An 18224-nucleotide genomic window follows, 5' to 3' on the forward strand; every position below is an offset into this window, starting at 1 on the left:
TGCATGCTGCTGGGGAACCCGGCGCGACCCCCTTGCACGACTTCGCGTCCCGCAGCCCTCGCTTTGCATCGTTCATGAGCTGGGTGTGGGGCGCGGGGAGCTGCTGATTGGTCCGTGCGGCAGAGGGCGGTGCCTGCCTGGGGGGCCTGGCGGGGAGGTGGCCGAGCGGGGGGGGCTCAGGAAGCCCAGCCGGGAGCGGCTGGAGCCGGAGCCGGAGCGGGCGCGGGCGCGGGCGCGGGCTGTCCCTGGGCCGGGGTGAGTGATCGGCTGGCTCTCCCCGCGCGCCGCTCTGCAGGGAGGGTGGAGACCGCGGAGGGGTCCCAGCGCCGCGCAGCCCCGGGGCAGAGTGCACGGGTCCTGCCCTGCGAGTTGCTGCTCGTCCCTGGGTGGCGGGTCCGCAGGCAGTGCCGGTCGCGGTCGGGAAAAGCCTGGCTGTGGTGTGGGAGCCCATTGGCGTGGGCTGTGAGCGGGTATAGAAAACATCGGGGTGTGCGGGAGAGAGGTACCTCCTGTAGAGAGTGGAGCGGTACCTCCATAGGAAGCATTGTAGCAGAGGCACTGCTAGCCCGTTGGGGGGCCCTAAGCAGGGACATTTGGGGTGGGGCCTGATCCCTCACCCACCCCTAAAATACGGATTGCTCTTTGTGCAAACCAAAAATTATGCTAACTTAATGCATAGTAATGACTTGTTAAAAAGCCCACGTTCAATAACGTGAACAGTATTTTGGGGGTAATACTAAATCAGGACCCCTTTGAGCCTCTTGGGCCGCTAATCAAGTGCTCGGTCTACTCATGCCTAGCACCATTATTTGTAGGGTGCGGGAGAGGAATCCCCTCTAGCAGCCGTGGGAGAAGGGAGCGGGACCTTGCTGTAGAAACAGTGGATGTGGGGTGAGGGGAGCAGAAGAACTCCCCCTAGGAAGCACTGAGGGAAGAGGGGGTCCCTCTATAGAAAACACTGTGAAGGGGTGAGGCATGTGACACAGAAGGGTGAAACATCCTTCCCATTATAGAAAGCGTTGTGGTGGGACCGTATGTTCACATATGTGTTGTGAGGGTTTGGATGTGAGAGAAGCACAAGGCAGTACTGTGGGAAAAAAATGAGGACCTCCAGAGATTAACTAGTATACCACACTATGGAGATGAATAGGGTGCTGTTTTAGAAACCACTTCATCTCGCAGGTTCAAGAGGGTGTGTTGTAATAAGCAAAAATATGCTGTGGTATCTGCAGTCAAATCTTAAGTCCAGACTTGAAGCAGAGACCCAGCCATGCTCACCTCGTGGCTTTGTATATGTTACAACATTTTATTGCGCTCAAAGGTGACTGTGAAGAATTGAGGTAGCTTATGAGTTACTGGCCATTAGTCACTGTAGTTTAGGACAGATCGTATTGAAAGGTCATGAATGATTACATTCTGGTCCCAGCAGGGAATCATGAAGTGTTTGTTTTGTGGGGTGGGGAAGAGAAGGGGGGGGGCAGGGGAGAGGAGTTGACTCTATCTCCTTCCGTGCATCCTACCCAGGGAAGCAATTAAGAAAGAAGCTGTAAAATCAGTTCTGTAACTCCAACCAAGACAGAGTTTAACCACAAATCATACTATGTAATATTTAGAATTAAACTGGTGAGGGGAGAGGAAGAAAATCCCAACTGTTTAAATGTAATTGGGAAGAAGGGGGGAGGGTCTTGTCCCATTTATGAGATATTATTTACACAATCTGTTGTAATCCATTTTCCTCTGCATTAGAACCTTTCCAGCATACCCTACCAGTTCTGAACTGTCAGCACAGCAGATTTCCTTTTTATGGAATGGCTTCATAATGCTTAATGTTTTTATAATCTTTTATTATTGCTCTACAGTGCCCTCATAGGGCATGCTTTATAAATATTATCAGAGCAAACAAGCTGATTTTTTTTTTCTGTCCCACTTAATGAATCTAATCTAAACATTTGGTCAACTGGCTAAAAGTAAACCAGCTGCCAAGTCTTTCTTTCTTCTGGGGATGGAGACTGACTCCCTGGAATTAATTTTAAGGCAGTTGTTAAAATTATCACCTCCTTACGAGGGATTTTGCTGTGTTTCAGTGAAACGCAGCCCAATTTTTAAATTTTCCTTTTTAAATCTTTGTTTTGTTTTTTTTAAACAGATCCAGAAAATGCCATCCTATGTTCTGCATATCTGGCTGCTGTGACTCCAGCCATTCTCCCATTTTGAACTCACAATATGCATGTTAGATGCAAGTTGAGACTTGAGACTCTCCAGCAGGGCCGGTGCTATTTAGGCAGCCTAGGCAATTGCCTAGGGCGCCAGGATTACTGGGGGGGCGGCAGGTGGCTCCGGTTGACCTGCTGCAGGCATGCCTGTGGACGGTCGGCTGCTCTCGCGGCTCCGGTGCACCTCCCGCAGGCATGCCTACGGCAGCTCCACTGGAGCCACGGACCAACGGACCCTTCGCAAGGATACCTGCGGCAGCTCCACCGGAGCCGCGGGATCAGCGCGATAGCGGCGAAATGGCCATGCGCCTAGGGCGCAAGAAACCCTGGCGCCTGTCCTGCTCTCCAGTGTTAGTTTTCTTTATTGTTTTGCTACTGTGTTCTGCAGTCCCTGATGTTTTAGAAGGAGGTTTTTTATCCACGAAAGCTTATGCCCAAATAAATCTGTTAGTCTTTAAGGTGCCACTGGACTCTTTAGTGTTTGTGTGGCTATAGACTCACACGGCTACCCCCTGATACTGGAAGGTACACATACTCCCTACTCCTCCTATGGCAACAAGTTGCAGTCATTATATCACAGGCCTAGAAGAGGTTTTGTAACCAAACGCCAGACCTTTTGTGACTTGCCAATGGCTAATGTGGCTTATCATTTTATGTATTCTGAATGTGAAGCTTTTATATTTTTGTGTGTGTGGAATGTACAGTGCAAGTAACTGTCCCTCATGTGGCTGTGACCTCATAATTTGCATTGCTCTTGTAGTGGTTGGTGTCACTGGACTCTGGAGAGGGAATTATAGACCAACTTTTCAAATGGTTAATTTAAAAACAAAATGTAATGCACACAGCAGAGTCCTTGATCTGTATCCAGTGTGGGCAAATGCCCCATCTTCTGCCCTCCATTCTTTGTTCATTGCCAGAGGGCTCCCACATCCTGCTCTAACAGTCTGGCTCCTGGCTGGTTGAATCTCAGTTCAGAGTGAATTGCAGTCACATCACTGGATTGCAATATTATGTTTGCATAGATTGCAGCATTGAAGGGAAGAAATGCAGTATAGTTGTTAAAACTGAAAACTAGACATTGGAGAACCTATGTGCTATTTCTAGCTCTGCAACTGAGACTTGGTCTGATCTTAGAACAATTCCTTAACCACTCTGTGTCTCAAACTCTTCATTTATAGCAAGGGGATACTATCCTACCTGTATGTCAGGCATGTCTAGGCTTAACTGATGTAGTAAGGTGACTTGAGAATCTTGGATGAAACATGCTTGCTCGCTCTCTCTCTCTCTCTGGAGTTAGTATTCTAGCATACCTTTTATACAAAAGTTTGTGGCATGCTTTCTACAGAGTGATAGACTGCAGATGCCCTAGAGTTGGGTGTAGTGCGTGGGTGGGAAATCTTTTTGGTCTGAGGGCCATATCTGGGTATGTTCCCTGCCAGTGGTAGCTGTGGGGGCAGCATGCCGAGCCCCCTAGCCGCTTCTGTGTGTAGGGGGGGAGATGCTGCTGCTGCTGCTGCTGCTATTTCAGGAAGCCACTCAAAACCATACCCCCAACCTCGCTCCCCAGCTGGGGTGCCGGAGAGGGATAAGCCCCGGACCCCGCTCCCCAGTGGGACCTCAAGGGCCAGATTAAAACGTCTGAACGTCTGGATGTGGCCCAAGGGCCGTAGTTTACCCATCTCTGGTGTAGTGACTTCTATACATAGAAAAGTATGAGGAGGGGTTCAGGGGAAAAAAAAGCCAAAATCTAGTATTTTTAAAGATGAAAGCTAATACCTATGCAAATTACAATGAGAAATAAACTAAATTATTCCTTTCAGTTACATTTTATGTAGCTGAATTTAAGGTTTTCATGAAAAACAAGGACATTAAAATGAATGTCTGGTATCATGTGGATTAATTAATAAACTCCTTTTAAAATACTATACAGCTCTGTTCCCCTGCCCACACACTTACACTGAATATGAAGAATCTGTGAATCGCCGTGAGTGTAGCTCACAAGGCGCAAGAGTAAAGCGTAATATGCGTTTTGTTTCTAATGATACAAAAGTCTTGTGCAATGGTAAAGAGTGTCATAGAAATAAACTCTCATATATGTTTGTAGCATTTTTTTTGTCGCTCTTGCAGCTTTGCCTTGGGGATTGGTGGCATTTTTATTGATTGCATATTCTATGGATAGGTTTCTTTTTCCAGTGCTGTTGATCTACTGTAGCATCGTTAGCTAGCAACAAACTTCCAAAAAGTTTTTGTTTGCATAGCAAGATAAGGAAAACAGAAGGATCCCATTCACAGCCCCGATCTCTTGTGATTTGAGTAGGGAAGCTGTCTTTCAGTGAGTGCAATGCCTGTTCAGATGCTCATTGGCTTTTTTGAGCCATAGGACTGATAACATTTTATTATTACTATTATTATTGATATAGCACTCATAATGTGCTGGTGCTTTACAGAGCACTTCTCTTGAGGAGAATTTACACTTTTTTTTTTTTTTTTTTTAAATAGCATGGCAAGAAATACCACCTTATTATTAGAGGGAGGATAAGAATTCTAGAGGCATTCCTTTTTGATTCCCAAGAGGCCAGGGGAGCGAAAACTATTTTATTTCTAAAGTATAGTTGCTAAATTTATTTATATTTATAATGATAGCATCTGGGGATTTCACTGGGATCTGTAGAATTGAAGAACATTTATGTTCATGTTCTCATAGCAGGGTGCCATTAGTGTCCTGAAATATGGGATTGGACCTTGCATTTTCAACAGCATTCTTCTGTTAAGCCTACTAATCTTTTTAATGTCATAATATTGTATGACTTAATATTTTCATCAGAGTCACACTGGTGACTCTTAGGTTTTTTTCTTCCTCAAGAAGGCACCTTCATAGTGCTTTACTCTTGTCTGCATAATTCTGTGAAACTAAACATTCTCAAGTTTGGAAATTAAGGGCTCAGTTTATTACCAATTGAAGTCAATTGGAACCTTTCCAGTGGCTTCATTAAGCATTGAATCAGACCCTAATTGATTAGCACTCAGAAGCTAAATAGTAGATCTACTTGAAAATTATCAAAAAATTCAAATTGCACTCAAGTTGTGTACTATTTTTTTCGTGCAAAATGGAGGTTGAACTCCTGTTAAAGGTGGGTTTTATTTCACACTTAAAGTTAACTATGATGTTCCTAGCATTCCATAATTAGAGGCATTCTAAGCAATCTACAATATATGCTGCTTATTACATTTAATCCATAGGGCAATCTATAAAGGGATAAGATAGCAATCCACGATGAAGAAAATCTTGAAGACTAAAGAATGAAGTAAACAAATTCGGGGAAAAATATAAGATGTCCTTTGGGTCTATATATCTGTCTGGTTCATAGCATAGATGCTTTGTAACAATCAGTTATTGCTTTGAAAACGTTGAAATATTTGAATTTATATGTGTAGTTTTATATGTGTAGCATTGAGCATCATGCTTCAGGGTAGTTGGAAAGACTGCCTTTTTTGAATAAGGCATAGGTTTTTCAAATATTTAGAGTATTATTAGAGTTGTTCTTTCCTGGCTTTTTCTAGTAAAGATAGGCCAGTTACTGAGAGGAAAGAGAAGCTGAACACCATGAAGGGGAGGAATAGTCTTTATTCCTGGCTCTGTTTTTGGATTTTTCTGTCTCAGAGAGCTCCTCTAGCTTTTGACTGATATTTTGAACAAAGCATGTTTATCGCTCTTTGCAACAATAAGTAGTGTATCTGTGGTGTAGCTTGGTGTATTCCAGGTTGATAAACTGGATGTCTTCTCAGAACACTTGCTGTGTGTAATTTAGCAGGGGCAATGGAGGATGGGGAAAAGGTTCTTAGATTTCCCCATAGCTGTGGTGTACTCCTGCAAGAGAACCCATCACCACTAACATTGTAGTTTTCTACCTTCATGCTTCATCAGATTTTGGTGCACCATGGAGATCTGGGGGACAGGGGTTGTTTGATAGTAAAGCATGTGTATTTTTGTATTATTTTACCGTTGGTCCTGCAGGTGAATGGTTCTTTTCTTCCAGGGCATTCTAGAGGCTCAGCAGATTCATGACCCTTCAAGGATGAGCCAGTCTGGGTGGTTCACCTCTTGCTTGGGAAATAGGGTGACCAGACAGCAATTGTGAAAAATCGGTATGGGGCTGGGGACCAATAGGCGCCTATATAAAACAAAGCCCCATAAAATCGGTACATCTGGTCACTCTATAGGGAAAGTCATGAACTCTGCTGGGGGAAAGTACTGTTGGACCAGGAAAACAGTAAGCTGCTTATATTCCTCATTTCCACTCATAAGCCGAAGCTCAGTCCAGCACACGGGTCCAGACACAATTCAGAAGAAATTAGTGGTTGACATAAGGTGTTACAGGTGTCCTTTATATGTGTACTGATGTTCAGAAGGGCAAGAAATCTAGGATACTCCAGTAGAGTGCTAGACAGTACCTTGAGTGGCCCCTCTAAGGAGTTTGCAGTCAGTTGAGGCCTGTACACCAGCAGGAGTCTGGATCTGTCCTGTGCTTGGATTTGTATTACAGATGGATGCTCTTGAAGGATTTAGCCTTTTAAAAAAAAAAGCATTTTTGGCATCCGAAGTCAGAGGAGAACAGAAATGCCATCTTTTTTGTTTTTGTTTTTCTGCTTATGTTGTACCAAATAGCCAGTACTGGCCAACTGGCCCAGGGCTGAGTTGGCGGAGTTATCTAACTAGGCCTCAGTGACACAGAGGCAAATTCATATGTTTCATTTGAAATGAACAGTATTGGCTCTTTGCTTATAGACTTCCTAAGCAGTAAAATTGACATGACTTGTATTTTCACAACTGCTCTTCTTTTCTTAATAAAAGATGTAAAAATGACCAGAGTTTTGCTAATTTCACTGTTTTGGGAAGCTACAACCAGCAGCAGAATCATTAGAGTTGAGTTCACTTACTCAAAAAGACCATATCTCATTGGTTCATGTTCTATTATTTGTATTATCATAATGCATCAGAGCCCCAGTCATGGACCAGAACCCCTTTGTGTTAGGTGCTGTACAAACACAAAACAAAAAGACTGTTTCTGCCCCAAAAAGTTTACATCTAGATATAAGACAAGAGACAACAGGTGAAGCAGACAGACTGGGATTAAACGGAAACCATAGGACAGTATTGGCCAGTAAAATAGGCAGTGATCTCAGAAACCTAACTATTCTCCTGTTTTTATAGGCCTCACAGCAAAGGAGAGTTCTGAAGGGGGATAATGAGTTAGTTTTGTAAATGTTTATGGAGAGTTACTCTCAAGCATGGGGGCAACATGGAAGAAAGCATAAAGGTGCTTGTTTGAAAATTTTAACAAGTGGGTGATGGAGGCTGACATGGACTGAACAGATGTGGGAGTCGACTTGTCAATGCTGAATAAGAGATAATAGGTAGGGTGGCCATAGGCTACAATAATAAGACAAATAACTGATTTTTGAAATGATAGAAAGAGGGAGCCAGTGATGGGATGCAAAGAGGGGTTACATGATCAAAGCAATGGGTTAGGAAAATGAGCTTTGGAGCAGCACTTTGAATGGATATGAGTGGGTGATGGTTCCATTTGTCAAGGCCAGAGAGGAGGAGGTTGGAGTAATTGTGATGTGAAATGATGAGAACCCAGAGAGAGGTCTGAGTTGAAGATGACACCCAGCTTACAGTCCTGAGTGACATGTAGGATTGGTAATGTTTTCCACAGTGATTTGAGAAAGGGGGCAGCAGGGAGGATTGGTAGGGTGGGGGATTAAGAGCTTTGTTTTAGCCATGTTGAGCTTGAGCTGACAGACATCCGTGAAGAGCTATCAGAGACAGACCAAGTTTTTAATATGGACAGAAGATAGATCTTTAGTAGGAAGGTAGATTTGTGAGTGTCAGCATACAGATGGTAGTTGAATTGGTGTTTGTGACTGAGATTACTTTTTGAGAGAGAAGAGAAGGAGGCCAAGGACAGAGCGCTGTGGAAAGCCTTACAATTAGCAGGAGTTTGTGAATGAGACCCATTTGTGCTTTATAGGGAAAGCTTCCTATCTACCTGTGGCAAGCAGATTTTACAGTAATTGGCAGAGAAGGTGTTTCTTGAATCTAGAACATTCAGCATCAGTACAATGATTTAGCATCATTTTGGTTACAAATTGAAAGTGAAGAATAACTTACATTACATTGTTGGCTATGTTGAAAGGGAAATATATTATACTAAATATGTGGGGGGGTTTTGGGGGGGGCATTTTATGTTTGAGGGAATTAAGTATTTTAATTATTTAAATTTTAGTATTAGAAAATGCATGAGGTTGATTGTTTTAATCCATATTTTATTTTTAAAGTCCACATACCCTGTCTGATGTCCCTACAATGTTGTGAGCCAGAAATTTTTTTCCCCCATGACCATATGTTACTGACACTATAAAATGAATTGAAAGTTTTTAAATCCTTCTTTGATAGGTTGTAATTTCTGGCTTCTCCGTTAATAAAATAATGCCATAAGAGTAAAGAAATAAATATGCCTCTGCTAACCTATGTGGAGGGGGAAGTTTTGCAACATTGGCAAGTTATGAATTCTCAGGGCAGAGAAATTATATCATTTTGTATTAATCATCTGCTTATGTATATCAGTCCTTGTGTGGCTGTCTCCATGCATTTAGAATTGGATGTTAAAGCATTGATAAAATGCACTCTGATTATTTTGTGACTAAATACAATACATCTGACTCTTACAATTATAAGTAAAGTAAATATTTGTTCCTTTGATTTCATTTCCTCTTTATGCTGCATACCGTGAGATATATAATATTTATTTTAAAGGCTCAGTCAAAACTGTGAATAATCAGTGGTTTCCTCAAGTACTGTGTGTAATGGATCAGTTTTTTCACACATAGGAATAAATTGGTCTGCCCTATTTAGCTGGCTAGTATAATCTTTTTGTGTTATATTTCCACGTGAGATTGGAGGCATCTCACATTTTCATATCCTTGTGGAGTGAAGGTGCTCATTAAAGAGTTGTTTTCTGTCTTTGCCAGAAATGGTGCACTGCCTCAGTTCTGTGAAGAGCTTCCACGCCATTCCGAAGTCAGTGTACATTATCGAAGAGTAAGCAAAGGACTGAAGACATCAGCTTTTTCCTGCTGACACATCTCACCCCCCGTGAAGAGATTTCTAATGTGCTGAAGATTGCTAGACTTCGGGAGAGCAAAATCTCTACCTCATATTTTATGAATACTTTTAGCCATGGCTGTGGAACTTTGTTTACTGCTGTTGTTGCTTTGTGGAAGTACTGTTTCAGAGGTGCAGCCTTTACACAAACCGCCTCCTGGAACTTTGGATTTTGGGTTTGTGCCTGCGAAGACATATGATACAAATGCATATCATGAACCTGGACCAATAGGAATTTTGTTTAGACTAGTCCATACTTTCCTTTATTTAGTGCAACCAAATTCTTTTCCACAAGGTATGTAAATTATATCTTATTTTAATGACCTACTTTTAAGATATTAATTTTCCTAGTAAATAGTGACATCCCCACTTAAAAATAGATGATATGGGTTCATTACCAGCAAGCAGTGGGGTTATGAATCTGTAAAAAAAATCACTGGTGTTTGTCAATGATTGAAATCTGCCAGTGAAATTTTTTTTGTCTCATAAATTTATTCTTTAGCTATTTGAGTTTTTTTATTTTATTATTATTTTTTATTTTATTGAAATTTGTTCCCATCTCAACTCTACTCTGAATCCACTGCTTCTGAAAAAGTATAAAAGCCTTGCGTCAGGTTTTAATCTGGGATAAAAGTTTAATTATTCTCCTTTTCAGTGGTCATTGACAGACTGTGACTTTTTACTATGTAATTACAAGATTTGTTCTAGAGATTATTCTGCAAAAGGAATGTCAGTAGCAAAGTAAATTCCATGCATTTCTATATCTGTGCATCTGTACTGAAGTCATAAAGAGAATTGCATTGTATAGCTACATCTAACTTGTGGCTTATTTGTTTAGCTTTGTAACCTTAAGAACTTAAGCTTTTACTCTCTTATTGGACTATTTCTCTGTTCTCTGCCTCCTCGCCCCCGGCCAATCACTCTGGTTCCCAAAGCTGGAAAAGAAATAATAAATTCTTAAGAGAAGTATACATGTTCAAGATTTCTAGATTGTCCATGAAAGACTCTTCAGTAAGCTCTTAGAGCTGTGGATCTGGTTTTTTATTACTGGTTAGTGTTTTTTCACCACATTTACACCATCTAGTTCAGGTGTTAAAACAGAATGTCAATAGGGTTTGTATAAATTTGGCATTAAAATTCACAGCAGGCTGAAATTTTAGTATATGAAAGCTGAGCAACATTTTTATTTTGTTTTACTTACAGATTTTCACCAAATTACTTTGTCTGTTTTTAGCTGTAGCTGTGCACAAAAAATGCTTACTGGTTTTAAATGTTACCTGCATTTATATATTAAGAAACCTTTTCAGTTCAAATAATTGGGATTTAGAAAGACAGTATGTACATCAGTCCAAATGCTGTGCTTCTCAGGATAATTACAAGGAGCTATAATTCATAATTGGTTATTGCTGTGTATAAGAAGTGAGCTACAGCTCACGAAAGCTCGTGCTGAAATAAATTTGTTAGTCTCTAAGGTGCCACATGTACTCCTGTTCATTTTGCTGTGTATAGTGTCTTCCATGATTTTGTTTTTTCAATATAAAAATATAAAGTCCACAACCATGTCAATGCTTATGGAAGAAAGCGGTCAAACAAACTTGAATGGGTCTCTAGTGTTATATTGAAACCAAAACTTAAAGAATAGGCTAATTCTTATTCTGACTACGCCTCTGAGTTATTACAAGTTCACATAAATACTGTACTGGATCCTGCAAGCCTTGTAAGTATCCATTTCTCATATTAATTATCCAATTGATTTTAATGAAATTACTCTTGTGAATAAGGGTTCCAGGAATGGGTCCTATGAACATAGATGCAAATTTTAAGTTTATGGGGACTAAACCTGTAAACTACCAGGCATAGGGTTTATTACAATTTTTGTAATCCTATGGGACTACTTACAGTAGTAAATGCTATACCCAGTGGTAGATGTTTCCAAGATTAGGCCCGTGGAGAGCAAGTAGATACCTAAACATAAGTTCTTTGTTCTTATTTAACATATGCTTTTCTTTTCTTCTCTTCTCTCCCCCCGATATTTTTCAAAACCTAGTTTCTAACGTTTGCATTATATGAAGTCTTTTTTGTTCTCCCTCATCCCAAAATTTAGATCTGAAGGATGATGTGGATTTCTGAGTTGTCATCATATAATTAGTTTAATCCCATAATCTGTTTTACCATATGCTGTTCTATTTCATATCTAATGTATTAATTATGAGGTTACTTTTTAACTGTTTATAAAAAACAAAGACACTGGAATAGGATTTAGTCCAATCAAGAGTTGAAAAAAACAAATAATTTTTAGTGCACATATACCTTTTACACAACCTCTTCCAGAGTGTTTAACTGTAAACTTTGTTGCTACTAATTAGGCAGAGGCTTCAGGAGAGTTTAAATCTTAATGTAAGCTGTGGGTATTAGCCTAGTTTTCCCTTGAACCTTCATGTAATCAATGTGTGTTGTTGCTTTATAGCCATGAGTCAGAGAAGAAATGTAATTAATAATGGTACTGATCATTGAAAGGTCCGGAAAACATGTCCGTTCAAATAGCAGTTGAGAAATGGGGAGATTGCCAAGAGTCCCACTTCCACCTTTGACCTTTCTCTTTGTTCACCTGTAGTACATGGCCTACTGATTTTCCTTGTTAGTGCTAGAGAGGGATTTCTTTAAAGGTACTGTTTTAAGACTTAGGGCTTGTCTACACTGGCAGTTAACAGCGGTGCAACTTTCTCGCTCATGGGTGTGAAAAAACACCCCCCTGAGCACAGCAAGTTGCAGCGCTGTAAAGCGCCAGTGTAAACTGTGTCCCAGCGCTGGGAGCTATGCCCCTTGTTGAGGTGTGTGTTTGTGTTTTTTCCCAGAGCGCTGGGAGAGACCACGCAAAGCATGTCAAAGTGCTGCTGCAGCAGCACTTTGGTGTTGCCAGTGTAGACTAGCCCTTCGTGACTCGTACTATTTAAATTGCATGTATGTATTCTTACTGTGCTCAAATCATTTATCTGCTTGCAGTAATGTTCAAGTAAAGCTGAATGTTTCAAGGCCAGCCAATGTAGATATAACATGCTTTCAAGCAACAGTAAGCAATTAATAAGGAAGTTATTGCTAACTTTGTGCCTCATGGCAAATGGCAGTGGCACAATATTCAGTGGTGTAGCTGTTAGTCCCAGGTGTTTAGAATGACAAGATGATGAGGTAATATCTTTTATTGGACCAACATCTGTTGGTGAGAGAGACAAGCTTTTGAGTTTACACATAGCTCGTCTTCCAGTCTATGAAATAAATTGGCTTCCTGTGGATGCTATGTTGGAGAAAGATTACTTTTAAAAGAAGCAAAGTCTTAGAAGCTACTGATCTTGCATTCTAGATAATAGCAAGTTAGATATAGGGGGGAAAGGTGGATAACTGTCATTGGTTTGCAGAAAAAAATCAAGTCTAAATCTTTAAAAAAAAAAAATGATAATCCTGACATGTTTATTGAATGTTATGGTGATTGGAATCAGAATAAAAATAGGAAACATAATTCATAGCTTGGCTATTTTGACAAAGATAATTGAAATCACAAAATGGGTTACTGTAGAAACATGGATAAGATTTATGTGGCAAAGTGCTGTTTTACTAGATTGCCTTGTGTGGGTGCATAGTAATACTCCAATAATTTTAGGTATTTTTAAGAAACTCTGTGTAATTATGATTTGCATTGTAAGTTAAGAAAACAGGAGAAAGTTGTTTGTGTCTGAGTAAAGATAATATCAGAATGGTGTGTGTGTGTGTGTGTGTGTGTGTGTGTGTAAGTAATAAAAACAATGCTCCAAATGGTAGCCTAAAAATGTTGATGCACTCATACTGCAGTTGCTAGTTCTAAATGTTTTACTCAGCTTCTATTGAAAATTTAAATGTTACCTTGGTTTCTTTTTAAATTAATGCGTAATTGAAAATAAATGGTCACTGGGAGAGTTTCATGGCCATAAATCTAACTTTTAAAAATCCTAAATTTATATAATAGGAAAATTAGTTATGTGATCAAATGTATGTCTTAAGTGTTATGCACACTAACAGAATTAGGACAGGGAATTGCAGCACCTCTTCAGTACACTAATTGTTTAAGTTGCTGAGTTTGAAAGGGCAATATTAAGTTCCTACTGTGAGGTAAAGAAACTAGTCCTAGTTTTTTTTTTTAAATTGTTCATTTTGTTATTTGACCGGAAGGACTGTAGTGAGTATTGAGAGCTAAAGTCTGTTTTCAGTTCTACCCACTAAATCCCATTGACTTCACTGGAAATTGCACAGGTGTAAATGAGAGCAGAATTTGTCCTTAAGCATATGATACATAAATATTCTGTGGGGAGATGTGGCCTAATGGATAGAATTGGAATAATGGTGCTACCCTCCTTTATAAAGTGTTTCAATATCTGCTGTTGAAAAGCTCTGTCTAAATAGTAAGTATTATCTCATGTTTTGTTAGTAATTTAACTTAACATTATAATAAATGTTGGCATTTCCAGGAGAATTACAAACAATTTGTTGTCACTCAACTAAGACAAGATATAAGAAAACAGCCTTTGGGTTTTTTCTTCTCACCAGAGGATGTTTTGAAGACCAAGACTATAACAGGGTTCAAAAAAGAACCAAATAAGTTCATGGAGAATAGATCCATCAATGGCTATTAGCCAGGATGGGCAGGGATGGTGTCCCTAGCCTCTGTTTGCCAGAAACTGGGAGTAGACAACAGGGGATAGATCACTTGATGATTACGTGTTCTTTTCATTCCCTCTGAAGCACCTGGCATCGGCCGCTGTTGGAAGACAGGATATTGGGCTAAATGGACCTTTGGTCTGACCCAATATGGTCATTCTTATGTTCTAACTTGTTGAAAGATGAAACAATCATTTATTAGTGAAACTAAATTAATCTGTGATGGTAGCATGGTACTAGTGAAACGGCTTGTTTATTCCACTTGGTGTGCTGTGAGCCTTCAGATGTGAATTTGTTGTATACAGGGTGTGGTCAATATGATCATTTGGTTGCTATGAATATCTTAAAGTGGCTTCTATCTTTGTTCCCTTGGAAACCAGTTATTAGTTCCAATAAAATGATTATCTGAGATTAATTTGCCAACAGGGTATGCACAGCAAATATTAATCTTAGAAGTTTTCCTCTTCTAGCTAAAGAGTGAGAAGTCATTAAGAGAAGCAGGCTCAGGAGAAACACCCATTTGTTTTCCAGTAAAATAAGACAAAATTATAGGCATGGCCCACTGTACTTAATCAGGGTGGTACAGGCAGTGTATTATGGAATTCCAACCATTACCTTCCAGATATGTACCATTTATAACAAACCATTTGACAAGTAAACTTGTCAAACATATGCCTTCATGGCAAAACATGGGTTAACATGTTAAACACACTACTTCCCATGAGGAGGAAGGATAAAATATTGACTGAATCTCAGAACTCGAGTGCAATTGGTCTGAGAGCTATTGTCTAGTAGTGTGAGCACAAGACTGGGGTTTAGGAACTTGGGAGTTCCAATGCTAGCTCTGTCATTCAGTCCCCATGTGATGTTGGGCAAGACAGTTATGCCCTGATTTTCAAGTCATTGGGAGTTGCAAGTGGCAGTGCTCAGCATTGTAACCTCTCTTCTTCATTTTCCCCATCTGTAAAACTTCCGTATCTCTCCCAAATATTACAGTGATTAGATAATGTTAAAAAAAAAAAAAAAGGAAAACAACTACATTTAATAGAATTTACTATTACTGCATAGCACTTACACTGACTCAACTGTAAGTAAACTAACAAAGCACAGGTAAAACCTACTCAAATGATGAGTGGAAAGGGAAAGATATTATGAATTGTTCGATTCCGAAAACTGCATTTGATATGGTGTTATGTGTAAGGCATTGAAGCAGAATCTCTTTGCAAGTTTTAACACAAAACTATTGTCACTCAATGTAATAGATTAAAATTGTTACTTTTGTAGAGCTGTAACACTAATTTCTTTAAAAGCAGCAAAGAATCCTGTGGCACCTTATAGACTGACAGACGTTTTGGAGCATGAGCTTTCGTGGGTGAATTTCTTTGCTTCCCTCATTAATTTAACCAGTTACTAACAAGGAGCAATATTAAGTGGACAAGAATGGCCTTACTGAGTTATCCCAGTGGTTTATCTAACCCAGTATTCTATCTTCTGATAGTGACCAATGCCAGATGCTTCAGAGGGAATTGTTCTGTTCAATTCAATCGTTGAGTGATCCATCCCCTATTGTCCAGTTCGGCCATTTGGCAGTCAGAGTCTTAGGAACACCCAGATCGTGAGGTTGCCTCCCTGGCCATCTCGGCTAATAGCCATTGATGGGCCTATCTTCCATGAAATTATATACTTCTTTTCTTTGTTGAGTCAATACAATGGCAGATGAATTCAGTGTTACGTGGAAAGTAATGCACATTGGAAAAAACGATTTGCCTGGTACTGAGGTTAGGCTTACTGGCCTGTAATTGCCGGAAGCACCTCTGGAGCCTTTTTAAAAAAATTGATGTTACATTAGCTATTCTCCAGTAATCTGGTACAGAGGCTGATTTAAGCGGTAGGTTACAAGGCGTGAGAGAGTAGTAGGTATCCTAATCCTGTATAGTAATCGATTAGTTTGTGCATACCCAATAAATATTTCTTCTTAGTATGGTTTCAGCCAAAGAGTAGGCAGAAATGTGGATCTTTACTCTAATAAGCTCTCTTTATTTGTGCAGACATTCCAGTGATATCCAAGGAGATGTGTGCATGTTGGGAAAGTAATAATATTGAAGTTGAAACCAGCTGTATAGATCTGAAAGCTAAGTTTTGCTCTAAGACTTTAAATGTCTTTGGATCCTTTCCACAGAAAACTTAGATCCCCTGAGTATTGTTATAGAGTTGGTGAGATGACTGTTCCATTGATATTGTCTCAGTCCAGATGCAAAAGACTATCTATAAATTGTCACAGAAGTGTGCATATACTCCACAACCCTTTAAATGTGCCATATGATCCTGTGCCTTCATCCTCTCCTCCAGTGCTGTGGTTGAAATTATGATATAGCTTTAAAAAGAGTAGTAAAATCCTGATACTAACTAATCAGCACAAAACATGTATAGCTGGGCAATTTATAGGGCAATTTATACGACTGTGTGGTTTCTGAACAAGAGCATGGCCCTGAGTGTCTGATTCTGTCTTCTCAGGGTCCTTTTTTGGGGCTAGTCAACAATTATACCCAGTTTAAGTCTCCATATCCAATTCTAATTAGAAAATAACATTGAATGTTGTTGGCGTAGGACAAACAAGAGAGAGACGTATGAAATGTCCGAAAGGTTATGGGTTCGGGTGTTCAGTTTTCTTTACATAAGAGCAAATCATTTTTGATGTTTCCCAAAGTGGCGCCTGGGACTTTCTTTCTGACTGCTAACAATCCTTAAGTCTGTGGCTAGCATGAAAATAACTTGCATGTCAATAGCTGGAATGATGTGGTGTAACTGCTTAAATCCCGATAGCACCATACTTCACCCCCTAAACTCCGAGATTCTCAAACTGGCTGTTCCTCCATTTGTCTTGCATGCAGGAGCTTATCCAATTGGTATGGTAAGAGCATCCCTAACCTGCACAAAAAACAGCTGGGGGCTGTAGATTGTGAAGTTTCTTTTTTTTTGTTTTTATGTCATTTTTGTGGGGTGGGCAGTGCCCACAGCCTTTTTCTGTGACAAGGAAGGGCTCTGGCGAGGAGGGAGGCAGCAAGGCACTACGCTGCTAAAAATAGCAGTGTAGATGTAGGAGGCCTGGCTTCAGCGTGTAGAGTGCTGTGTAAGGTGTATGCCCTGCAGGTTCAGCATGTAGGGCACTCTACTCGCATAAGTGATGCCTTATCATTTACACAGCTATTTATACCCATGCTAGCTGGGCATGCGGTGATATATAATGCCATTCTACCAACAGCCTGGTCCCTGTCTGCATGGAGTATACATTCAATACGTACGTTGGATTGTGCTTCTGTCTCAGACAACGTTGTTTGTTCTTAATCTGTGATCACTTTTGTATCCCTGTGTGAACTTATTTTGTTAAAATACTGATTTTTGTTCCCCAAAATACAGTGCTCTTCAGAGGATATTTAGATTTTTAGCAAGAAATATAATCAGTAACTGAAATATCTATGAGATATAACTTTATAATATGAACCCTTGCCAGGATAATGTTTATCACAGGCAAAATACAAAACATTTTAAGAAGTTGTCCACAGCTATATGTAGCTTAAGCATCATTAGCCCATTATACTGATGGGCTCACTTAAAAAAAAGAGGTTAGACTGTGATTGGCCTATGAAACACTGTAGTATAAATGTATTGTTCTTATCCTAGTTAATACACTGACTTTGCTGCGTGACCTCAAGCAAGTCATTTACTTTTCTCTAAGCCTCACTTTTCCTCATCTACAATATAGTATAGGGATATTTACCTACTGTATAGGTGTCTTACACATGATAAATATTTCTAAACTGCTTGTAAGTTCAGTCAAAGGCAGAAGTGACTAATAAGAGTGCCAGTGTGGAACTGGATTGAGACTGTCCACTCGTCTCTCATAGGCCAGCAAACGGCTGTGAGATGACAACTGTTGACCTGGGATGTATTTGAAATACTGAACATAAGAATGGCCATACTGGGTCAGACCTGTGGTACATCTAGCCCAGTATCCTGTCTTCCAGCAGTGGCCAGTGCCAGGTGCTTCAGAGGGAGTAAACAGAACAGGGCAATTATCAAGTGATTCATCCTCCTGTCATCTGATCCGAGCTTCTGCCAGAACACAGGGGTTATACCAATGCTGGACCTATCCTCCC

The 18224-nt window shown here is 40.2% G+C and overlaps 1 protein-coding gene across 10 annotated transcripts in view; it reads left to right on the forward strand.

Annotated features, from left to right (window-relative positions):
- The first annotated feature begins 216 nt into the window (after positions 1 to 216).
- Positions 217 to 18224, forward strand: part of PROM1 (prominin 1) — a 95365-nt gene continuing 77357 nt past the window's right edge. For 9 of the 10 annotated variants that reach the window (XR_007773560.1, XM_050947508.1, XM_050947506.1 and 6 more), the window contains exons 1-2: positions 217 to 255; positions 9249 to 9676. Coding sequence is in view for 9 of the 10 variants with exons in the window: in XM_050947508.1 (XP_050803465.1) it covers positions 9457 to 9676 (220 nt within the window). In the remaining variant the exon portion in view is untranslated. Of the gene's footprint in view, positions 256 to 395; positions 471 to 9248; positions 9677 to 18224 lie in introns of those variants that run through there. The other variant, XM_050947507.1, reaches the window with a different exon arrangement.

The sequence above is a fragment of the Gopherus flavomarginatus genome, chromosome 3, assembly GCF_025201925.1.
Source record: "Gopherus flavomarginatus isolate rGopFla2 chromosome 3, rGopFla2.mat.asm, whole genome shotgun sequence".
Classification (NCBI taxonomy): domain Eukaryota; kingdom Metazoa; phylum Chordata; order Testudines; family Testudinidae; genus Gopherus; species Gopherus flavomarginatus.